We start from the raw sequence: 25790 nt of genomic DNA, 5'->3' as shown, positions 1-25790 counted from the left end.
CTTGCTATTGCTGGTAACAGTGGGGCAGACCGGTGAATGGAAAGTAAATTAGTCAACGATGTAACAAGCAAGCGAGGGCAGTGTACATGTGGCGGTCTTTGCGTCATCATGTATGTGACAAGTTCTGGTTTGCACTGTCAGGTGCGTGACGTATCAGTTATCTGCCTTGACTTCACAAACGTCGTCTGCTACCACATGAGACCCAACGCGAAAAGCTTGACTCTGAGCTTCGCTTGCCGTTGGGTTGGGGAAAACTGGGTAGTTGCTCAGTGCATCGCCTAATGTGCTCACTGTTAGATGTAAGCAGGAAGTTTAAACACGACAAAACGGTAAAACAAACTTTGTCCAGTTAGCGTGACGGTGACTCATGAGAATATGACCTCTTCAAACGGAAGTGACCCTTTTACAGACGTCATCAGCATTTATGTAAATGAGGGTGTTTCCGCTAGTTGGCCAAAATGGCTAAGACATACGACTACCTTTTCAAACTTCTGCTAATTGGTGATTCTGGCGTCGGAAAAACATGTTTACTCTTCAGATTTTCAGAAGACGCATTCAATTCGACGTTTATATCCACGATAGGTGAGTTGATCACGTAGGAAGCCTGGATCGTGAAGTACAAAGTCTGGATCAACAAGTAGTCTGCCAAGTGGCATTTTTCGGTGACTGGGATGCGAAGATTCCACAAATCGACCGACCCCATGTGACGACAAGTTGGAAGGCATTTTAGTATTATTACACGCCTATTGCGTCTATGTCATGTTGCATGCATTGCCCTGTTCCTTTATTATTTAACTGTGCGGGGGCCAGCTGTGAACCCTGTGATGTGTTATAGTGCGAGAGTTGCATCGGAATGTCTGTTACGCGTTAACAGTAACACGGTGTGTAAGGATTCCACCGTCACACACAACTTCCTACTCTACGTGGTCGTGGCACTTACAGTGTCGTTTGCACACACTCAAACCATGTTTTGATAACTGCTTGACAGACCAGCTGGTGTGTAGGGCGAGGCTCATGGTCTGGTTATACTTATACATATTTTCGATCAGCTTCAGTGAAAAATGTTGTAATAACTTATTGTAAGTTCTTCGTATTGAGGGAATCCCTATGCAATACGTGTTGAAATAAGTTCATCTTCTTCTTTGTATTGAGAGAGAATCTCTATACAATACATGTTGAAATAGTTCATCTTCTTCTTTGTATTGAGGGAATCCCTATACAAATTATAATGCATGTTGAAATAGTGCATCTTCTTCTTTGTATTGAGGGAACCCCTTTACAATACATGTTGAAATAAGTTCATCTTCTTCTTCGTACTGAGGGAATCCCTATAAAGCCAAAGGGCAATAGACCCTTTCGGTATTCCAAGCTCTCGTAAGCTCTTGCAAACTTCAGAGCATAGCAAAGCATGTGGTACAGCGATCTCGCGCTATCTGCAAAAGCAGAGGTTCGAAGTTCTCACGACGTTCAAAGCATAACAAAGAACGTGTCTCGCGAGAGCTGCTCAGATACGTGTATACCGAAAAGGTCTATTATCCTCACTGGTTGGTGCACCAAAGGATGCCAGAGTGAAAGACTAAGTGGATAGTGTACAGTCTATGAAAATGAAACGGGTGGATTGGTAGGCAAGCTAGTAGAGCTACCGCTGTTCGCGATTCATGCCTACAGCGCTCTATAGATTTAAGGTTCTGGTACAACTGTATACTACATCACAGTGTTTCATACAAATGATTCAAAATGTGCTCAGAGTAAAAATGTGCTCAGCACTGGTCAGTACAGACTGCCATGACTGACTCATATCACATGAAAAGGAAGGACGTGTTTAATTTTACAGTATTGGCGTTAACCGGTATTTTACCGGTTGAAATAAGAAAATACCGGATCAAACTTGGCTGCCGGTATGACCTACAGACCTGCCTACCCTTACGATTTGGGCGTAATTTACTACGATTTTTATTCCAAACTACGCCACTACGCTTTCCGCGATGGAAATACGATTTTTAAGAAACCGAAAGTACGATTTTTTGCATTTCGTCCCGATACAAATCCGATCCGTATTTTTGCTCTTGCCGAGCTTTGCGAGCTTTGTCAGATGAGACATTGGAGAGTCTGCTCCTCCTGAAATCAAGATCAGGAACCTTCGGCACCAGGCAGTACAGCCAAGCACAACTTGGCACATTTAAGTCATGCTATTAGTATTACAAGTCTTTGAAAAAAGCCCTCCACCTCCAAATAAACTCTATGCTCATTCAGCAAACTCTTGATTACACTAATGGTGGAGCGCTGGTTATGTGCGAGGCTGATTTCTTGAGATCTGGATCTGGATCTTTTACGTTGCAGGAACCACTGTGGGTCATCTTCGTGTGACCACATGACATATTTTGCTTTCGTCATCCTAGATCTTTTCAATCAGTGTAGTTTCCCAGTGCTGTGTTCTAGGGTCGTTTTGATTGACTTCACAATTTGAGAAAATCAATGACATTTTATTTTTGCGAAGCAACTGAATATGAACAGAAAGTGTGCAGAAGAATGTTTGTGTCCTGCAAGACTTTATGAACAACTAATTCTTCGTTGGGAGAAAAATGAGGATGTCTACAGGCAAGGTAGTGTCATATTCTTTATTTGGGTTCTCCTTTCATTGTTCAGTCACACCCACCGATGGCCGTTACTTTTCACAACGAAAAACTACTCTTTCTACCACCAGATTACTCTTTTTGGCTGGGCTCATTACTCCTTATAATTTTTGGGGTAGGCAGGTCTGGACCTACCGGTTGTTTTCGCTGGTAAAACAACAAAAGCAGTTCTCTTGAGTTGGACTGTGACTCAGTGTCTGGTTCCAATGACCAGTCTTCCGGGGGTTTTCTGGACGGTTTGCATTGTAAAAGTTTGCGTACTGGTTTGAAAAAATACTAGCACCATCACTGATTTTCCACTGTACGATAGTTAATACTTAACTTATAAGTTATAACCGGGATTAACATTTCAACTTGTGTTGTGCAGGTATTGACTTCAAAATCCGAACCATCGAACTGGATGGGAAGAAGATCAAGCTTCAGATATGGTGAGTCGTGCTCTTCTTCTCTCTCTTCACACACCTCTGGGGTGTTCAGGGCCTCACATCCACATCGGACATATGAGGATATTTTTTTCAAATGTCCTATACATTTTTCATGCAGGAGGACAAATGTCCTATTGTTTTTGTCACACAGTGGCAGGGTTCGTACAGAGTCCTTGAACCCTGGAAAACTCCTTGAAAATTGGAAAACCTTTTCCAGGCCTTGAAAAGTGCTTGAAAATAGAGTTTTGTTAAATAGTCATTGAAAAGTACTTGATTTTTGGCTCACGTAAGTGTAGCCTATGCGATTGTAACTTTGTCTGTCTGTGCGTGCGTGCGTATGTGCGTATGTGCGTATGTGCGTGCGTGCGTGCGTGTGTATGTCTGTGGTAGAAACTCTAACATTTGAAGACGTCACATTACATTGACGTCACATTATGACGTAAGAGGGTTAGACGTCACGCGAAGGAAGTACTGAAAGTCTCGGTCATTATTATTTTGAGCGGGCCGAGACTGACTAGTTGGCAGTCGTGTCCCTGTAAGTAGGCTACATGCAGACAGACAGATCTAGATCTAGTGTCTCGCTTTCTTGCACAGTTTCACCTATGCTCTTTCTTTGTGTGTGTGTGTGTGTGTGTGTGTGTGTGTGTGTGTGTGTGTGTGTGTGTGTGTGTGTGTGTGTGTGTGTGTGTATGTGTGACGGAGTGATTGAGTTTGTGTTACTGTTTGTCGATTTCTTACGTGAGCCTTGATGGCTTCGCCTCTTGTTCCAAATTGTTGCCCATACATTTTGTCAGCAGCTTGTCTTATTTAAAAAAAAATGCAACCCCCTTTTTTTCTCTCAAATACAGTACACACATTTTGGGAGAATAAAAGATCGAGTGAAAACAAAAGCAGACGAACTAACTATTACTAGTCACCCGTGGTTGCTTCCCTTCCCGGAAGTTGGTAAGGGAAACAACTACGGAATGACTAATAGTTTGCAGACTTGAAAAACTGAAGGTAAGCTTGGTGCTTTGCATTAATTTGGGGAAAATCATGTCCTTGAAAAGCATTTTTTGGTCCTGGAAATGTCCTTGAAAACTCATTGAATTGTATCAGCTCTGCCCTGCAGGAACCCTGCAATGGTCAATGTCCGATTATTCTATCATTTGATCCGGACATCGTCAGTACTTCTCAATTTACAGTAGTTTGAATGCTATTTTATCGATGTATTGCGAAGCGATGTGTAGCAGACAAAATTAGACACTTTGTGTCTCTAGTACCAAAGAGTTTCCAAGGCTCGCAACTCAGAATGCTCGAAGCCAGTTGAGAGTTGCCTCCCTTCGCGCTTTTTCCGAAAATAACAAACATGCCGTCTAAACGAAATCTGATCCCAGAAAAGGGACAGAAGAAATTACACTTCAAGTCCCTTCCCTCATCATCTGTCAGTAGCACGGAAACTGAGCTTCCTCCAGCCCCAGAGCAGTTAGAGCCCGATCGCCCAGGTGAGAATGTCGATCGCGATGGTCAAACATCGAAGCCGAAGAAAGACACTACCCCCTCCCTCACCCCCACGTGTAACTTCGTCTCAAGCTGGGCGACATCATTCCCGTGGGTGTCGCATGACCCAGAGAGGAAACTTATGTTTTGCACCTCATGTCAGCACACAGGGAAGTCCAACACTTTTACCGTTGGCTGTTCGAACTTTCGCAAATCGGCCCAGTTACCGATCATCAAGAAACCAAAGACCATGCTGTTAGTGTGCAAGTGCCATCTCTCCGGAGAGACAAGGAGATAGTTGAAACCCGACAGCTGACAAAACAAGAAAGGGGGCAGCTGTGGCAGTCAAAGCTGATAAGCTCACTTTTTGCCAAAAAAAGTATTTTTGTTCTTTTACCCTCGTGCCAAGAAACTAGTCAAGTTTAATTATATTTACGTTTTGTTACGGGAAAAAAATGTCCTATTGATTTGTTTTTGTTCAGGACAAATGTCCTGTCACTTTTACATTGGCCAGGACATTTGTCCTATGCTACCTCTCATGGATGTGAGGCCCTGGGTGTTATCTTCTCCCTGTTCACACACCTCTGGGATGTCACTGTGAAACAATCTCCACATATCCATCGGTATCTCTCTGGGTTTGTTAAGCTGTGGAAAAAGTTTGCTGCGTAGTGCTGTTCAAGATAAACTAGCCTGGCGATAGTGACGTGAGCAGTGACAGAGTCAACGCAGTTTCCCCTTCTCCTATACACTGTACACAACGTCACAAGGTTCAACACAGTAATACAACACTGAATGGCATCATCACTCATGACAGGTTGAAGGCAGCACTCTGCCAAGTGTAGCTCAGTGTCATACAGGCAATGAGTCCTATTGTAGCTGTGCCAAGTGTAGCTCAGTGTCATACAGGCAATGAGTCCTATTGTAGCTGTGCCAAGTGTAGCTCAGTGTCATACAGGCAATGAGTCCTATTGTAGCTCTGCCAAGTGTAGCTCAGTGTCACACAGGCAATGAGTCCTATTGTAGCTGTGCCAAGTGTAGCTCAGTGTCATACAGGCAATGAGTCCTATTGTTGCTGTGCCAAGTGTAGCTCAGTGTCATACAGGCAATGAGTCCTATTGTAGCTGTGCCAAGTGTAGCTCAGTGTCATACAGGCAATGAGTCCTATTGTAGCTGTGCCAAGTGTAGCTCAGTGTCATACAGGCAATGAGTCCTATTGTAGCTGTGCCAAGTGTAGCTCAGTGTCATACAGGCAATGAGTCCTATTGTAGCTGTGCCAAGTGTAGCTCAGTGTCATACAGGCAATGAGTCCTATTGTAGCTGTGCCAAGTGTAGCTCAGTGTCATACAGGCAATGAGTCCTATTGTAGCTGTGCCAAGTGTAGCTCAGTGTCATACAGGCAATGAGTCCTATTGTAGCTCTGCCAAGTGTAGCTCAGTGTCATACAGGCAATGAGTCCTATTGTAGCTGTGCCAAGTGTAGCTCAGTGTCATACAGGCAATGAGTCCTATTGTAGCTGTGCCAAGTGTAGCTCAGTGTCATACAGGCAATGAGTCCTATTGTAGCTGTGCCAAGTGTAGCTCAGTGTCATACAGGCAATGAGTCCTATTGTAGCTGTGCCAAGTGTAGCTCAGTGTCATACAGGCAATGAGTCCTATTGTAGCTGTGCCAAGTGTAGCTCAGTGTCATACGGGCAATGAGTCCTATTGTAGCTGTGCCAAGTGTAGCTCAGTGTCATACAGGCAATGAGTCCTATTGTAGCTGTGCCAAGTGTAGCTCAGTGTCATACAGGCAATGAGTCCTATTGTAGCTGTGCCAAGTGTAGCTCAGTGTCATACAGGCAATGAGTCCTATTGTAGCTGTGCCAAGTGTAGCTCAGTGTCATACAGGCAATGAGTCCTATTGTAGCTGTGCCAAGTGTAGCTCAGTGTCATACAGGCAATGAGTCCTATTGTAGCTCTGCCAAGTGTAGCTCAGTGTCATACAGGCAATGAGTCCTATTGTAGCTGTGCCAAGTGTAGCTCAGTGTCATACAGGCAATGAGTCCTATTGTAGCTGTGCCAAGTGTAGCTCAGTGTCATACAGGCAATGAGTCCTATTGATGCTTCTGTTTGCTGCTGTCACTCACTGTGTGTGTTATTATTATGTTAACTGTTATTACAATGTTAATGTGTTAACTGTTTTTATAATGTTAATGTGTTCTCCATGTTGCAGGGACACAGCAGGGCAGGAGAGGTTCCGCACCATCACCACAGCGTACTACAGAGGTGCTATGGTACGTAGTACTCTTGTCTGTCTTCGTACTCTAACAATAAACAGGTGATATGTAAAGATACCATACTTCTCCGACACGAAGTCATCAACAACATGTCATGTTATTGTTTGTGCTGCTGTTAACAGTTAAAGATACCACACTCCCTCAGGGATGGTCAAATCGCTGTTAACAGTTAAAGATACCACACTCCCTCAGGGATGGCCAAATCGCTGTTAACAGTTAAAGATACCACACTCCCTCAGGGATAGCCAAATCGCTGTTAACAGTTAAAGATACCACACTCCCTCAGGGATGGCCAAATCGCTGTTAACAGTTAAAGATACCACACTCCCTCAGGGATGGCCAAATCGCTGTTAACAGTTAAAGATACCACACTCCCTCAGGGATGGCCAAATCGCCCGTCCAGTCGCCAGGGCTGAGTAAAACCTGCGCCGAGCGAGTAACAACTGTCTTGCCAGGGAAAATTCTGGTCAAATGTAAAACAACTTTCGGTGTGACTATTGAGTTTCAAAGCCATTGTAACACTTTACAAAGCAGGAATTTATGTCGTCTACAAAATCGCCACCATGTTGTAGGGAAACAAGAACGAGGTTCGTATTTTGAATGCTCTTCCAGCATTTTATTGTTCGCACTTGTTTCTCAGAGTCGACTTTGTGCAGACTCTCCTCGGTGTCTGAACAGACTAGTGTGCACGCATGCGCACGATAAAGATCCCAAGTTCACAGCAAGTCTCAGGGCTTCGAAACATCGATACAGTGGAATCCTCCTTTTAAGCCCGCCACCCCCACCCCCATTTTAAGACTCCCTCCCTTTTAAGACCTGGTTGTGTGAGATGTGTGGAGGTCCACCGTACACTGTACAGTACTAGTCACTGTACACGCACACCGGACACAAATTTAAAAAAGGTAACACATAACACTCTTCTGTGGCAGCTGAATTTCCCAAATTCAATGATGTTAACCTCAGTGGAATATATTATATAAGTATCTTTTCTTATTGTGTTGTAACTTGTATTGTACGGTAGTTGTTGTGTTGCCAGGGCATCATGTTGGTGTACGACATCACAAACGAGAAGTCGTTCGACAACATCCGCAACTGGATCAGGAACATCGAAGAGGTACGTTCTCCTTCTGACACTGTTTTTAATGGGGACTCCACCCCCCTTCCCCCTTCCCAATACCATCCCAATTTCATTTGATTTTTTTAGACTTCCTGCATTTCATGATTACCGGGATTTATGGCTTCCCCCATGGAGACGGTTTGATGGAGACGGTTTGATGGAGACGGTTTGATGGAGACGGTTTGATGGAGACGGTTTGATGGAGACGGTTTGATGGAGACGGTTTGATGGAGACGGTTTGGCCACACTTTCTGTTGATTGCTTCTCTTCAATGGTTACCTCCTGTTTTTCTTCTTCTTCTTCAGCGTTCCAGAATTGTCTGGTTACGTGTGAGCTCGTTTGTTGACTGTGTGTGTGTTGACTGTGTGTGTGTTGACTGTGTGTGTGTGTTGACTGTGTGTGTGTTGACTATGTGTGTGTTGACTGTGTGTGTGTTGACTGTGTGTGTGTTGACTGTGTGTGTGTGTTGACTGTGTGTGTGTGTTGACTGTGTGTGTGTTGACTGTGTGTGTGTGTTGACTGTGTGTGTGTTGACTGTGCGTGTTTGTGTAATTGTGTGCTAACTGATGACGTCACTGGTTGTCATGACAGCACGCATCCAAGGACGTGGAGAAGATGGTGCTGGGCAACAAGTGCGACATGAACGACCGGCGCCAGGTGTCTAAGGAGCGTGGAGAACAGGTAACGGTCATAATAACGATGACAGGTAACATAATAACGAGAACAGGTAACGGTCATAATAACAATGACAGGTAACGGTCATAATAACGAGAACAGGTAACGGTCATAATAACGATGACAGGTAACGGTCATAATAACGATGACAGGTAACGGTCATAATAACGATGACAGGTAACGTCATAATAACGATGACAGGTAACGGTCATAATAACGATGACAGGTAACGTCATAATAACGATGACAGGTAACGGTCATAATAACGATGACAGGTAACGTCATAATAACGATGACAGGTAACGTCATAATAACGATGACAGGTAACGTCATAATAACGAGAACAGGTAACGGTCATAATAACGATGACAGGTAACGTCATAATAACGATGACAGGTAACGTCATAATAACGATGACAGGTAACGTCATAATAACGATGACAGGTAACGTCATAATAACGAGAACAGGTAACGTCATAATAACGATGACAGGTAACGTCATAATAACGAGAACAGGTAAGGGTCATAATAACAATGACAGTGATGATGATAATAATGATGACTGCAATAATAGTAAATGAATTTTCTGGAGCACAAGCCCCATTATGATAATGAGGACTGCAATAATAGTGATGCTGAAATAAATGACTTATGTACAAATTACAATAGTCTGGGTAGTCTGGGTACCAGTTGCAGGGATATGCTCCCAGTGCTGCACAATTCCAATGCCAAAAGAATAAGGTCCAATAAGATCCAACAGCCCTTGTGAGGCAGTGGATAGCACATTGGACCGCGGGCCAGGAGGTCGCCGGTTCAAATCCCATCAGAGTCATGCTATTTTGTATACACAGCCAGACTACGGCCGGCCCTTACCCGATTGCTATGATTCCAATTCCATTCACTTCCCCAATGCAACATTGTTGGTGCTCTGGGCCGAGCTGCAGGAACCGAAAGTTAGTGCCACCCACACCGCGGGGTCTGATTCGTTGAAATCACAACACATCTCAGTTTCAACCAATCAAACACGGAGGTTGGCTCCCGTTTGGGTGGTAACTTTGTCGTGCACCTAAGGCCCAGATTGCACCGACTGGCGGTAGCAAGCACCTGGCCCACACCGCAGATACAGCAGTTCTCGGGCCTCTGTCCATAAAGAAACAGCAGACGATATGCTCCCCCTCTGTCCATAAAGAAGGAACAGCAGACGATATGCTTCCCCTCTGTCAGTAAAGAAGGAACAGCAGACGATATGCTTCCCCTCTGTCAGTAAAGAAGGAACAGCAGACGATATGCTTCCCCTCTGTCAGTAAAGAAGGAACAGCAGACGATATGCTTCCCCTCTGTCAGTAAAGAAGGAACACCAGACGATATGCTTCCCCTCTGTCCATAAAGAAGGGACAGCAGACGATATGCTTCCCCTCTGTCAGTAAAGAAGGGACAGCAGACGATATGCTTCCCCTCTGTCAGTAAAGAAGGGACAGCAGACGATATGCTTCCCCTCTGTCCATAAAGAAGGAACAGCAGACGATATGCTTCCCCTCTGTCCATAAAGAAGGAACACCAGACGATATGCTTCCCCTCTGTCCATAAAGAAGGAACAGCAGACGATATGCTTCCCCTCTGTCCATAAAGAAGGAACACCAGACGATATGCTTCCCCTCTGTCCATAAAGAAGGAACAGCAGACGATATGCTTCCCCTCTGTCCATAAAGAAGGAACAGCAGACGATATGCTTCCCCTCTGTCCATAAAGAAGGAACACCAGACGATATGCTTCCCCTCTGTCCATAAAGAAGGAACAGCAGACGATATGCTCCCCCTCTGTCCATAAAGAAGGAACAGCAGACGATATGCTTACCCTCTGTCAGTAAAGAAGGAACACCAGACGATATGCTTCCCCTCTGTCCATAAAGAAGGAACACCAGACGATATGCTTCCCCTCTGTCCATAAAGAAGGAACAGCAGACGATATGCTCCCCCTCTGTCAGTAAAGAAGGAACACCAGACGATATGCTTCCCCTCTGTCCATAAAGAAGGAACAGCAGACGATATGCTTCCCCTCTGTCCATAAAGAAGGAACACCAGACGATATGCTTCCCCTCTGTCCATAAAGAAGGAACACCAGACGATATGCTTCCCCTCTGTCCATAAAGAAGGAACAGCAGACGATATGCTTCCCCTCTGTCCATAAAGAAGGAACACCAGACGATATGCTTCCCCTCTGTCCATAAAGAAGGAACACCAGACGATATGCTTCCCCTCTGTCCATAAAGAAGGAACAGCAGACGATATGCTTCCCCTCTGTCCATAAAGAAGGAACACCAGACGATATGCTTCCCCTCTGTCCATAAAGAAGGAACACCAGACGATATGCTTCCCCTCTGTCCATAAAGAAGGAACAGCAGACGATATGCTCCCCCTCTGTCAGTAAAGAAGGAACACCAGACGATATGCTTCCCCTCTGTCCATAAAGAAGGAACAGCAGACGATATGCTTCCCCTCTGTCCATAAAGAAGGAACAGCAGACGATATGCTCCCCCTCTGTCCATAAAGAAGGAACAGCAGACGATATGCTTACCCTCTGTCAGTAAAGAAGGAACACCAGACGATATGCTTCCCCTCTGTCCATAAAGAAGGAACAGCAGACGATATGCTTCCCCTCTGTCCATAAAGAAGGAACAGCAGACGATATGCTTCCCCTCTGTCCATAAAGAAGGAACACCAGACGATATGCTTCCCCTCTGTCCATAAAGAAGGAACACCAGACGATATGCTTCCCCTCTGTCCATAAAGAAGGAACAGCAGACGATATGCTTCCCCTCTGTCCATAAAGAAGGAACAGCAGACGATATGCTCCCCCTCTGTCAGTAAAGAAGGAACACCAGACGATATGCTTCCCCTCTGTCCATAAAGAAGGAACAGCAGACGATATGCTTCCCCTCTGTCCATAAAGAAGGAACACCAGACGATATGCTTCCCCTCTGTCCATAAAGAAGAAACAGCAGACGATATGCTTCCCCTCTGTCAGTAAAGAAGGGACAGCAGACGATATGCTTCCCCTCTGTCCATAAAGAAGAAACAGCAGACGATATGCTTCCCCTCTGTCCATAAAGAAGAAACAGCAGACGATATGCTTCCCCTCTGTCAGTAAAGAAGGGACAGCAGACGATATGCTTCCCCTCTGTCCATAAAGAAGAAACAGCAGACGATATGCTTCCCCTCTGTCCATAAAGAAGAAACAGCAGACGATATGCTTCCCCTCTGTCAGTAAAGAAGGGACAGCAGACGATATGCTTCCCCTCTGTCCATAAAGAAGAAACAGCAGACGATATGCTTCCCCTCTGTCCATAAAGAAGAAACAGCAGACGATATGCTTCCCCTCTGTCCATAAAGAAGAAACAGCAGACGATATGCTTCCCCTCTGTCCATAAAGAAGGAACAGCAGACGATATGCTTCCCCTCTGTCCATAAAGAAGAAACAGCAGACGATATGCTTCCCCTCTGTCCATAAAGAAGGAACAGCAGACGATATGCTTCCCCTCTGTCCATAAAGAAGAAACAGCAGACGATATGCTTCCCCTCTGTCCATAAAGAAGAAACAGCAGACGATATGCTTCCCCTCTGTCCATAAAGAAGAAACAGCAGACGATATGCTTCCCCTCTGTCCCTAAAGAAGAAACAGCAGACGATATGCTTCCCCTCTGTCCATAAAGAAGGAACAGCAGACGATATGCTTCCCCTCTGTCCATAAAGAAGAAACAGCAGACGATATGCTCCCCCTCTGTCCATAAAGAAGGAACAGCAGACGATATGCTCCCCCTCTGTCCATAAAGAAGGAACAGCAGACGATATGCTTCCCCTCTGTCAGTAAAGAAGGAACAGCAGACGATATGCTTCCCCTCTGCCAGTAAAGAAGGAACAGCAGACGATATGCTCCCCCTCTGTCCATAAAGAAGGAACAGCAGACGATATGCTCCCCCTCTGTCAGTAAAGAAGGAACAGCAGACGATATGCTCCCCCTCTGTCCATAAAGAAGGAACAGCAGACGATATGCTCCCCCTCTGTCCATAAAGAAGAAACAGCAGACGATATGCTTCCCCTCTGTCCATAAAGAAGAAACAGCAGACGATATGCTTCCCCTCTGTCCATAAAGAAGAAACAGCAGACGATATGCTTCCCCTCTGTCAGTAAAGAAGAAACAGCAGACGATATGCTTCCCCTCTGTCCATAAAGAAGAAACAGCAGACGATATGCTTCCCCTCTGTCAGTAAAGAAGAAACAGCAGACGATATGCTTCCCCTCTGTCCATAAAGAAGGAACAGCAGACGATATTCTTCCCCTCTGCCAGTAAAGAAGGAACCGCAGACGATATGCTTCCCCTCTGTCAGTAAAGAAGAAACAGCAGACGATATGCTTCCCCTCTGTCAGTAAAGAAGGAACAGCAGACGATATGCTTCCCAAGGAACAGCAGACGATATGCTCCCCCTCTGTCAGTAAAGAAGAAACAGCAGACGATATGCTCCCCCGCTGTCAGTAAAGAAGAAACAGCAGACGATATGCTCCCCCGCTGTCAATAAAGAAGGAACAGCAGACGATATGCTTCCCCGCTGTCAGTAAAGAAGAAACAGCAGACGATATGCTCCCCCGCTGTCAGTAAAGAAGAAACAGCAGACGATATGCTCCCCCGCTGTCAATAAAGAAGGAACAGCAGACGATATGCTTCCCCTCTGTCAGTAAAGAAGAAACAGCAGACGATATGCTCCCCCGCTGTCAATAAAGAAGAAACAGCAGACGATATGCTCCCCTCTGTCAATAAAGAAGAAACAGCAGACGATATGCTCCCCCGCTGTCAGTAAAGAAGAAACCGCAGACGATATGCTTCCCCTCTGTCAATAAAGAAGGAACAGCAGACGATATGCTTCCCCTCTGTCCATAAAGAAGAAACAGCAGACGATATGCTTCCCCTCTGTCAATAAAGAAGGAACAGCAGACGATATGCTTCCCCTCTGTCCATAAAGAAGGAACACCAGACGATATGCTTCCCCTCTGTCAATAAAGAAGGGACACCAGACGATATGCTTCCCCTCTGTCAATAAAGAAGGAACAGCAGACGATATGCTTCCCCTCTGTCAATAAAGAAGGAACAGCAGACGATATGCTCCCCCTCTGTCCATAAAGAAGGAACAGCAGACGATATGCTTCCCCTCTGTCAGTAAAGAAGGAACACCAGACGATATGCTTCCCCTCTGTCCATAAAGAAGGAACACCAGACGATATGCTTCCCCTCTGTCCATAAAGAAGGAACACCAGACGATATGCTTCCCCTCTGTCAATAAAGAAGAAACAGCAGACGATATGCTTCCCCTCTGTCAGTAAAGAAGAAACCGCAGACGATATGCTCCCCCTCTGTCCATAAAGAAGAAACAGCAGACGATATGCTTCCCCTCTGTCAGTAAAGAAGAAACAGCAGACGATATGCTTCCCCTCTGTCAGTAAAGAAGAAACAGCAGACGATATGCTCCCCCTCTGTCAGTAAAGAAGGAACAGCAGACGATATGCTCCCCCTCTGTCAGTAAAGAAGAAACCGCAGACGATATGCTCCCCCTCTGTCAGTAAAGAAGGAACAGCAGACGATATGCTCCCCCTCTGTCAGTAAAGAAGAAACCGCAGACGATATGCTTCCCCTCTGTCAGTAAAGAAGGAACAGCAGACGATATGCTTCCCCTCTGTCAGTAAAGAAGGAACAGCAGACGATATGCTTCCCCTCTGTCCATAAAGAAGGAACAGCAGACGATATGCTTCCCCTCTGCCAGTAAAGAAGGAACCGCAGACGATATGCTTCCCCTCTGTCCATAAAGAAGGAACAGCAGACGATATGCTTCCCCTCTGTCCATAAAGAAGGAACAGCAGACGATATGCTTCCCCTCTGTCCATAAAGAAGAAACAGCAGACGATATGCTTCCCCTCTGTCAGTAAAGAAGGGACAGCAGACGATATGCTTCCCCTCTGTCCATAAAGAAGAAACAGCAGACGATATGCTTCCCCTCTGTCCATAAAGAAGAAACAGCAGACGATATGCTTCCCCTCTGTCAGTAAAGAAGGGACAGCAGACGATATGCTTCCCCTCTGTCCATAAAGAAGAAACAGCAGACGATATGCTTCCCCTCTGTCCATAAAGAAGAAACAGCAGACGATATGCTTCCCCTCTGTCAGTAAAGAAGGGACAGCAGACGATATGCTTCCCCTCTGTCCATAAAGAAGAAACAGCAGACGATATGCTTCCCCTCTGTCCATAAAGAAGAAACAGCAGACGATATGCTTCCCCTCTGTCCATAAAGAAGAAACAGCAGACGATATGCTTCCCCTCTGTCCATAAAGAAGGAACAGCAGACGATATGCTTCCCCTCTGTCCATAAAGAAGAAACAGCAGACGATATGCTTCCCCTCTGTCCATAAAGAAGGAACAGCAGACGATATGCTTCCCCTCTGTCCATAAAGAAGAAACAGCAGACGATATGCTTCCCCTCTGTCCATAAAGAAGAAACAGCAGACGATATGCTTCCCCTCTGTCCATAAAGAAGAAACAGCAGACGATATGCTTCCCCTCTGTCCCTAAAGAAGAAACAGCAGACGATATGCTTCCCCTCTGTCCATAAAGAAGGAACAGCAGACGATATGCTTCCCCTCTGTCCATAAAGAAGAAACAGCAGACGATATGCTCCCCCTCTGTCAATAAAGAAGGAACAGCAGACGATATGCTCCCCCTCTGTCCATAAAGAAGGAACAGCAGACGATATGCTCCCCCTCTGTCAATAAAGAAGGAACAGCAGACGATATGCTCCCCCTCTGTCAGTAAAGAAGGAACAGCAGACGATATGCTCCCCCTCTGTCCATAAAGAAGGAACAGCAGACGATATGCTCCCCCTCTGTCAGTAAAGAAGGAACAGCAGACGATATGCTCCCCCTCTGTCCATAAAGAAGGAACAGCAGACGATATGCTCCCCCTCTGTCCATAAAGAAGAAACAGCAGACGATATGCTTCCCCTCTGTCCATAAAGAAGAAACAGCAGACGATATGCTTCCCCTCTGTCCATAAAGAAGAAACAGCAGACGATATGCTTCCCCTCTGTCAGTAAAGAAGAAACAGCAGACGATATGCTTCCCCTCTGTCAGTAAAGAAGAAACAGCAGACGATATGCTTCCCCTCTGTCAGTAAAGAAGAAACAGCAGACGATATGCTTCCCCTCTGTCCATAAAGAAGAAACAGCAGACGATATGCTTCCCCTCTGTCAGTAAAGAAGGAACAGCAGACGATATGCTTCCCCTCTGTCAGTAAAGAAGAAACAGCAGACGATATGCTTCCCCTCTGTCAGTAAAGAAGGAACAGCAGACGATATGCTTCCCAAGGAACAGCAGACGATATGCTCCCCCTCTGTCAGTAAAGAAGAAACAGCAGACGATATGCTCCCCCGCTGTCAGTAAAGAAGAAACAGCAGACGATATGCTCCCCCGCTGTCAATAAAGAAGGAACAGCAGACGATATGCTTCCCCGCTGTCAGTAAAGAAGAAACAGCAGACGATATGCTCCCCCGCTGTCAGTAAAGAAGAAACAGCAGACGATATGCTCCCCCGCTGTCAATAAAGAAGGAACAGCAGACGATATGCTTCCCCTCTGTCAGTAAAGAAGAAACAGCAGACGATATGCTCCCCCGCTGTCAATAAAGAAGAAACAGCAGACGATATGCTCCCCTCTGTCAATAAAGAAGAAACAGCAGACGATATGCTCCCCCGCTGTCAGTAAAGAAGAAACCGCAGACGATATGCTTCCCCTCTGTCAATAAAGAAGGAACAGCAGACGATATGCTTCCCCTCTGTCCATAAAGAAGAAACAGCAGACGATATGCTTCCCCTCTGTCAGTAAAGAAGGAACAGCAGACGATATGCTTCCCCTCTGTCCATAAAGAAGGAACAGCAGACGATATGCTTCCCCTCTGTCAGTAAAGAAGGAACAGCAGACGATATGCTTCCCCTCTGTCAGTAAAGAAGGAACAGCAGACGATATGCTTCCCCTCTGTCCATAAAGAAGGAACACCAGAAGATATGCTTCCCCTCTGTCCATAAAGAAGGAACACCAGACGATATGCTTCCCCTCTGTCAATAAAGAAGGAACACCAGACGATATGCTTCCCCTCTGTCCATAAAGAAGGAACAGCAGACGATATGCTTCCCCTCTGTCCATAAAGAAGGAACAGCAGACGATATGCTTCCCCTCTGTCAGTAAAGAAGAAACAGCAGACGATATGCTTCCCCTCTGTCAGTAAAGAAGGAACAGCAGACGATATGCTTCCCCTCTGTCAGTAAAGAAGGAACAGCAGACGATATGCTTCCCCTCTGTCAGTAAAGAAGGAACAGCAGACGATATGCTTCCCCTCTGTCAGTAAAGAAGAAACAGCAGACGATATGCTCCCCCTCTGTCAGTAAAGAAGGAACAGCAGACGATATGCTCCCCCTCTGTCAGTAAAGAAGGAACAGCAGACGATATGCTCCCCCTCTGTCAGTAAAGAAGGAACAGCAGACGATATGCTTCCCCTCGGGCCAACACAAAAAGCTGGTTTGACAACAAGCCGTCAAATATCTAATAATGTTGACTTATGATTGATGATGAAGATGATACGACATTGCTGACTGTGATGATGATGATGATGATGATGATGATGATGATGGCGATGGCAGTGCTGCTGCTGGTGATGTTTATGATTATTGATGTTGATGATTATTTATGTTGATGATGATTGATTATTGATGTTGATAATGAATGATTATTGATGTTGATGATGATTGATTGATCATTGATGTTGATAATTGTGAACGTGGTGTTCCCCCCAGTTGGCCATAGAGCATGGGATCAAGTTCATGGAGACGAGCGCCAAAGCCTCTGTCAACGTAGACGATGCTTTCTTCACTCTCGCACGTGACATCAAGGCCAAGATGGACAGAAAGATGGTCAGTGTGTCTGTCTCTCTCTCTCTCTGTCTCTCTCTCTGTCTCTCAGTCAGTCAACATGTACGATGCTTTCTTCACTCTCGCTCGCGACATCAAAGCCAAGATTGACAGAAAGATGGTCAGTGCGTGTGTGGGTGTGTGTGGCGGAGAATCCACATTAAAAAAATTGTGTAAGTAAAATGTTCTGATTGCATGTATGAAGCTGTTTTTATAACATGCACAAATTCCCCGAAATCGGCGTATGTTAATAATAATAATAATAATAATAAGAACATTTATATAGCGCTAAATCAAAAACTTTCGTTAAAAAGGCTTGCTCTAAGCGCTTGACATCTAAACTAAAATGTCATTCACACTCTTTACAATGATGTACAAGAACTTCATGTCACACTCTTTCATTCAGTATAGCACCATTCACACAGTTGTTATTCTGTACAAGACAATAAGTTAGTCTAACATTTAGAATATTCATAAGATGAAAACAAGAGAAAACCAGACTGATTAAAACAACTGCTTAATAATATGGGAGATTTATAGAGCGCTTTACATTCTCAAAGCGCTTTACAATGACAAACATACATAATACATACAAAGCAAAGCAAAAGCATGTGCAGCAGCATTCATGAACTTTTTCGTCTTCGGATCTGACACGTTCTCATTGTTGCCAGAATGGCGGGGTAAAAACGGCCATACACGTAAAAACCCACTCATGCAAAAACATGAGTGAACGTGGGAGTTTCAGCCCATGAACGCAGAAGCAGAATAACATGCAGGGTGTCATCTGTAATGCTATCGCTGGCTGCAGCCTAGTTGGTTACAAATCGCCGCACGTTTTCTGTTTGGGTCTGCCAATTTGGATTGTTCCGGCTTTGTTTATCTGGAAAAGTTCAGAAACATTACAGATAATTGTTAGTCTATACTGACAGGCCAGGGTGACGGGTGATGGGCCAGGGTGACAGGCCAGGGTGACGGGCCAGCATATCTCGGGTGGTCTCATATCACCATGGTAGCATCACAGGGATTGGCTCTGGCGTCGGTCATCGGTATTTTGCCATGTTAAATTCGACAAGACAGACGGTCATGGGTCACAATCCGTCAACTGACCGATATCACATGCAGCAGTCAGTCAGCTCGTCTTAGTCAGTCAGCAGTCAGTCAGCAGTCAGTCAGCTCGTCTTAGTCAGTCAGCAGTCAGTCAGCTCGTCTTAGTCAGTCAGCAGTCAGTCAGCAGTCAGTCAGCAGTCAGTCAGCTCGTCTTAGTCAGTCAGCAGTCAGTCAGCAGTCAGTCAGCAGTCAGTCAGCAGTCAGTCAGCAGTCAGTCAGCTCGTCTTAGTTTTGTCTGCTGTCTTGTTCTTTCTTTTTGTTACCTTCCTTAATTAATTGAAATGAATATGGTTATTGTGTCCTCAGACCTTTTATTTCTCTTCATGTAAGTCCATTGGAAAATTAACAAGAAAATGAAGAAATGAATTGAATTTTCCTCTCGTTTGTACATTGTAAACAACTTTCAGAAGTGTCTCCTCACTGTCGTAATGCACAATTGCGGCAGTCCCGTGGTGGAAGGAAGCTTTTTTTCTTGACTGATTGGTTTGCAAAATGACTGATTAATTTTTGGCTGAGTCAGTCAATGGACCTTTAGTGGACAAAACCCAAGCTGCGCATGAACCAAGGGAGACAACTTTTGTGTACAGTTTGCTGTGGCAACATTTGGGGCTTTTGTCTCGAACTTGCGTGATAAGGTATCTTCATTTTGTTGAACTGAGATGGGCAAAATGAAAGAAATATCAAACTATTTGTTTTAGATTCTGACAGAATGATATCTATATTTAGTTAAACTGAGATGGACGAAATGAAAGAAATATCAAACTATTTGTTTTAGATTCTGACAGAATGATATCTTTTATTTTAGTTAAACTGAGATGGGCGAAATAATAATAATAATAAATGAGCATTTATATAACGCAACATCATAACTTTACAATTATGCTCTTTGCGCTTGACACATTTAAAATTAAAACACAGTTATACAAGCATTTACATCTACATTCATAGTCAACAACGCTTGTTGAAATGAAAGAAATATCAAACTATTTGTTTTAGATTCAGACAGAATGATATCTTTATTTAGTTAACGTATTGTGTACGCATGATCGTCTAGAATACGATCAGTACAGCCACTGCCCGTGAAATAAAATACGACGAGAAAAAATCCTGGACTACTTGTCTTCAGAAGCGCATCCCGAAACTGATCCAGTATTTTGACACATGATGACAGTTATTGTCAGTACACATGATGACAGTTATTGTCAGTAAACACGATGACAGTTATTGTCAGTAAACATGATGACAGTTATTGTCAGTAAACATGATGACAGTTATTGTCAGTAAACATGATGACAGTTATTGTCAGTAAACATGATGACAGTTATTGTCAGTAAACATGATGACAGTTATTGTCAGTAAACATGATGACAGTTATTGTCAGTAAACATGATGACAGTTATTGTCAGTAAACATGATGACAGTTATTGTCAGTAAACATGATGACAGTTATTGTCAGTAAACATGATGACAGTTATTGTCAGTAAACACGATGACAGTTATTGTCAGTAAACATGATGACAGTTATTGTCAGTAAACATGATGACAGTTATTGTCAGTAAACATGATGACAGTTATTGTCAGTAAACATGATGACAGTTATTGTCAGTAAACATGATGACAGTTATTGTCAGTAAACATGATGACAGTTATTGTCAGTAAACATGATGACAGTTATTGTCAGTAAACATTGAGAGAAGCATGTTGTATGGGTAAATGTAATAAATGGTGTAAGAGACGCGTGTGCAGCATGTTTGAATCATGGATGTTTAAATGCTGTGTGATTTTTCTAAAAATACACCAAGTTTGTTTGAGAATACTTCAAGTGCAAAACAGGAGTTCCCAGGTGTGTAAAAGAAAATTGCATTTAGACAATGAGGTCAAACAAACATGTTGGGTTAGGGTAGCCTGACTGATCCTATTTTTTCCTGCTGATCCTAACCCTTTTTTTTTCATTTCTAAAAAAACCAAAAACTTTTGGCACATTTTGCGAACTATTCCGAGACAAAGGGAAGTGACCTCCTTTGAACTCCACATCACACGTGACATTTGAAAAAAAAAGACAAAAAAAGTCCAACCTACGACCCGATTTGATTTGGTCACGTTACCCTAAACCAACATATTATTTTGTGGGGCCTGACAAGAGCGGTGTATGATGATAGAGCGCTTGACGTGTGCGTGTATGTTTCAGGACGCACCGGGCAGCGCGGCAAAGCAGAGCGGCTACCAGCTGACGAAGAAAGACAGCGGAGGGTCTAAAAAGTCATTCTGGCGGTGTAGCATCCTTTGATCCCCCACCTCCTCTAACCCCCAGTCACCCTCTTCTCTCCCCCCCCCCCCCCCCCCCCCCCCCCAACTCTCATAGACTGGCGCCGTCACCCTAGCAGCGGTGAGAGACGGAAGCAATACCAGGGTGACGGCTGTCCCATCATGCATCACTGTATCCATTTCATTTCTCCGCCAGCGCTAAGGAACGATCCGGAGGTGCCCCCGTACAACTGAACTCTGATGCTACTATGGAGTACAGTGCAGAGCTATAAATCTGAACGCTGAGCTGCACAACTGAACGCTGAGCTGTACAACTGAACGCTGAGCTGCACAACTGAACGCTGAGCTGTACAACTGAACGCTGAGCTGCACAACTGAACGCTGAGCTGTACAACTGAACGCTGAGCTGCACAACTGAACGCTGAGCTGCACAACTGAACGCTGAGCTGTACAACTGAACGCTGAGCTGTACAACTGAACGCTCCTGCTACTATGGATTACAATGCTGAGCTGTACATGTATACAAGTGAATGCTGATGCTATAGTTGAGAGTTATACAAGTGAACTCGGATGCCAGAAGACGTTACATTCAATAGCACTTGATGAGATGTCACTGTACAGCACTGTACCCAACAAGTCAAGTGTGCTGTGCGGTGTGGCAGAGGTGGCACTGGATCTGTGCGGTGTGGCAGAGGTGGCACTGGATCTGTGCGGTGTGGCAGAGGTGGCACTAGATCTGTGCGGTGTGGCAGAGGTGGCATTGGATCTGTGCGCGTTCTAAGGGAGGGAACTGTAACCACGCGGCGGTGAGGACTACCAACGTTCTGCTGTATTTTTATTTTGGTCAAAGTGGGCCGCTGGTGGAGACTTCATCTCGCCATCATAGATTGATACTCAGTTTGTGTGATGTGTTGGACTGTGAAGGCTAACGTCCTATGTCAGTGTCTGTGCGTGGTGTGGCAGGGTTTGTGCAGACGTTGAGGTCACTGGAGCCGGTCAAACAAGCAGGGCAGCGTAGCGTGGGCGGCTTTCATGCTCCGTCTGTTGAGCAGTTCATCAACTAATCATTTTGTTTAATTAGTGCTTACGAAGGAGCCGTCTGGCATTATGAAGAGCGAGGTGTGGCTGCCCTACAGTAAGCCAGCCCCGCTTCGCTGAAGGTCATTCCCCAAGGACTACAAGGTCACTAGCAACACAACAACGTGCTAACATGATCTCGTCAATGATCTGTAGTGGGTTTTATTTCAATGTTTCCTGCGGTCCCATCTTGTTTGTTAGTCTTTATTTCAATGTTCATACTTCAGTCCTTAGTCTGTTTGTGAGAGAATGATCATTTGGTGTGCAAGGTCCAGACACGATGACACATTGTGAACACACAGTCAGACAGCCCAGACTAGCACGATGACACATTGTGATGTTGCCGTTAGGGACCCGTGTCTTGATGCTATCTTGTCATTAGTTTTGAGAACATGAGGATCAGTCAAGGGTTTATTTTTGTTGGCCGTCTTTTGTAGTCTTGGTCCACCCTAACACTGAGACCACTGCTAGGTAGGTACCTTAGGTCTTTTGTAGTCTTGGTCCACCCTAACACTGAGACCACTGCTAGGTAGGTACCTTAGGTCTGTTGTAGTCTTGGCACTGTGTGTAACGGTATGCAGTTCCTGTCCAGCCTGCTAGCTGTTCACCCTAGCACTGAGACCACTGCTAGGTAGGTACCTTAGGTCTGTTGTAGTCTTGGCACTGTGTGTAACGGTATGCAGTTCCTGTCCAGCCTAGCACTGAGACCATTGCTAGGTCTTTCGCTTTGTTTCTTGACCACTTTTCTCTTCTTCCTTTTTACTGTCATGTTGCCAAGGGAATGGGCACAGCCAATAACTTTCTACTGAGATTGAGAGTGAGTGATGAGACCAACAGCTACTGTGGAGAGTGATAAGCTAACCTACTCAGCAAATCTTTCATTGGTTTATGTATGCAACCTATCATAGCTAACTTTTGAGATTTTGTTTCACACATAAATGAAGCGCTTTTGGCTGTGACTTTGAAAAATGTTTCGTGCTTTTATAATAAACACCAGGTTGTATAAATGGTAAATACGCTGCGTAAAATACATACTCTCAAACATGTTGGGGTCAATGTCCAGCTGGAGGCTAGGTTTTACTGAGACAAGCAGTTAAGTTTATGTTGATAACATAGCGTAACATGAAGAATTTCTGCCATATTTTGTCGTTTTACAAGTAAATCATTTTAAGTTATATTAATATTATTAGTCAACCGCTATACCGACTTTCCAGGGTAAAACCAAAAGTAGAAACCAACACCGCTAACAAGATGGAAGCTATCACGTGTGCACCACCCAGCTGACAGCTTTTGCAAGCTCATGAGTGAGTGGTCAGTGTATTGAAGTGCAAGTGGTCACGTGATATAAGCATTTGCGTGTCCTAGCTGTGTGTTTTGAACTGTTCATGCGAAGAAATTCTGAATAAAATTTGGTTTAAACCAAGTGCAATGAAAACTTTTGTGCAGGGATACATGTCGTCCACATGCAAAACGTGTTTACATTGCCAGTCTTGACCTCGGAAACAAAAGGAACTGAGTGATTAGATGCACGGCTACTTTACTGAGTGATAGAAAAACAAGACGTAGCCGTTAACTTCGCCTTCAGCCACATGAGGCACTGCGTGATGCAACACAGTAAAGTCGTTCTGGCAAGGAAGTTAAGGCGCGATGCAACGCGGTAAAGTGGTTGTGGCAAGGAAGTTAAGAGCAGTAACCATGGTGACGGTGCGGTCAATGCCAAGACAAACATGACAGGTATTTGTGAAGAGTACATGAAGAGGAGCCGATAGAAGCCGTACTTCTTCTTCTTCTGCGTTCGTGGGCTGAAACTCCCACGTACACTCGTCTTTTAGCACGAGTGGAATTTTACATGTATGACCGTTTTTACCCCGCCATTAAGGCAGCCATACGCCGCTTTCGGAGGAAGCATGCTGGGTATTTTCGTGTTTCTATAACCCATCGAACTCTGACATGGATTACAGGATCTTTTCGGGCGCACTTGGTCTCGTGCTTGCGTGTACACACGAAGGGGGATAAGCCACTAGCAGGTCTGCACATAAGTTGACCTGGGAGATCGGAAAAATCTCCACACTTAACCCACCAGGCGGCCGCGGCCGGGATTCGAACCCTCAACCTTCCGATTAAGAGGCCGGCGTCTTACCACCCCGCCACAGCGCCCGTCAAAGTAGCCGTACGGGTGGTGTAGGGTTGCACAACCGGGTCAGAGGTTACGGCCTTCTGGTGTTGCTGCATGGCATAAAACGAGGCAAGTTTAACGGTCTGCCAGTGGTAAGCGTGTCTGATGCGGCCGTCAGTACTTTTCACAAGTACGTGACATGGTTCGGGTCCACACACTTGTCGCATCCTCCCTTGCGGCTCTGACCTTGCCCACTATGTCCTTGTTGCGCAATGCCACACGTGGCTTCAGGCTAGCTTAACGTCTACGGTGTCATGACTTAGGTTCTCTACTAAGTGATAAGACTGACGGCTTCCATATACTGATATAGAGTGATAAGATGGACGGCTTCCATATAGAGTGATAAGATGGACGGCTTGTGTGCACCAGGTAGCAGACACTACGAGGCGAAAGCTTGGCCGGCCAGCAGACTCTTGCCCTTAGTTACAACGTGACTCTCTTTTCCGACCGCTGACCGATGCACGGTCCACTGTATATAATGCGTCTGTACAAAAAACAGAGACTCTCAAAACCCACACGCAGAATGTGTGTGCATTGTATGTTATTGCATGCCTTTTGTTTCTTTTTTTCTATTCGTTTTTGTTGTTGTATACATTGAGACAAGAAAAATCATCCAGTTGGTTTTTGTACTGCGAAATATCCAGCGGTCAATGTTTGTGTTGAAAGATGTGTTACTCCAGTGTAGTTTTTGTTCTTGCATCAGGGGAAGCAACTGTGGTTCCTTGCTGCACTTTTTCTAATAATAATAATAAAGTGTATTTATATTGCGCCTATCCCTTACAAAAAACAAAAATATTTGGCTCTAAGCGCATTACAACATGTGAAGGACTTGGTACAATCAAGTCTGACAAATACAACAGCACAATATACAGTCGGTCTCTTAGGTAAAAGCAGCTTCGACAGTTAAACACTTCTACTAAAAGATCCTCTAACAATTTACAAACATAGTTAAAGAACATCGAGTTAATAGGAATTAAAAAAAGGTTCTTATAATAAAACTATCTAGCGAACGACGAAGAAGAAGAAGAATAAAACTATCAATGTCAATGTATAACAAGTCATTCAACGTAAATGGCCAAAGAACAACAATAAAACAATGGTGATAAAACAGTTATACTCAATGGCTAATAACGAGGCAGAGTTAAATAGTATCGACACAAGATTAAAACAAAACATATTTCTGGAGACGAATTAACAACAATAAAGCAATGGTGATAAAACAGTTTTACTCAATGGCTAATAGCGAGGCAGAATTAAATAGTATCGACACAAGATTTAAACTAAACATATTCCTGGAGACGCATTACTTCCCCTGTTGGCTATCACGTCGGCCATCACGAAACTAAGGTGATTTGCCATCCTGTGCCCAGTACAAGAGACCATTTGGGACAAGAGACCATTTGGGACAAGAGACCATTTGGGACATGATGTGGTAATACGTTATTGAAAAAACAAATGGGTGGGTGACGGGAATGGGACTGCAACAGTGAAAGGTCAAAGCTATCACTTACACACCACCGACATGACAGCTTCTGCAAGCTCATGAGTGAATTGTCAGTTGATTC

General features: G+C 44.6%; 1 protein-coding gene across 4 annotated transcripts; it reads left to right on the top strand.

Annotated features, from left to right (window-relative positions):
- The first annotated feature begins 404 nt into the window (after positions 1-404).
- LOC138950284 (ras-related protein Rab-8A-like) lies at positions 405-24959 on the top strand. Of its 4 annotated transcripts, none has more exons than XR_011450590.1 (8): positions 405-582; positions 3001-3061; positions 6749-6809; positions 7849-7926; positions 8521-8610; positions 17487-17603; positions 20896-22533; positions 22767-24959. XR_011450590.1 is itself a non-coding variant. In XM_070322034.1 (7 exons), the coding sequence occupies exons 1-7, from the start codon at positions 459-461 to the stop codon at positions 20992-20994; spliced, it is 630 nt and encodes a 209-aa protein (XP_070178135.1). In that variant the 5' UTR covers positions 405-458; the 3' UTR covers positions 20995-24959. The 4 variants fall into 4 exon arrangements, 1 of the variants encoding a protein (XP_070178135.1); XR_011450589.1 differs by having other exon boundaries at positions 22592-24959; XR_011450588.1 differs by having other exon boundaries at positions 20896-22693.
- The last annotated feature ends 831 nt before the right edge of the window (positions 24960-25790 follow it).

The sequence above is a fragment of the Littorina saxatilis genome, linkage group LG16, assembly GCF_037325665.1.
Source record: "Littorina saxatilis isolate snail1 linkage group LG16, US_GU_Lsax_2.0, whole genome shotgun sequence".
NCBI classification, from domain to species: Eukaryota; Metazoa; Mollusca; class Gastropoda; order Littorinimorpha; family Littorinidae; genus Littorina; species Littorina saxatilis.
The sequence above is the reverse complement of the archived record's forward strand: the minus strand, read 5'-3'. Positions and strand labels throughout refer to the sequence as shown.

What these genes read in the sequence shown, in the direction of transcription:
- LOC138950284 (XM_070322034.1), top strand. Translation starts at nt 459, where the DNA reads ATGGCTAAGACATACGACTACCTTTTCAAACTTCTGCTAATTGGTGAT. An exon ending in GGATCAGGAACATCGAAGAG is followed by an intron (nt 7,927 to 8,520) that starts GTACGTTCTCCT and finishes TTGTCATGACAG; the next exon opens with CACGCATCCAAGGACGTGGA. An exon ending in CCAAGATGGACAGAAAGATG is followed by an intron (nt 17,604 to 20,895) that starts GTCAGTGTGTCT and finishes TGTATGTTTCAG; the next exon opens with GACGCACCGGGCAGCGCGGC.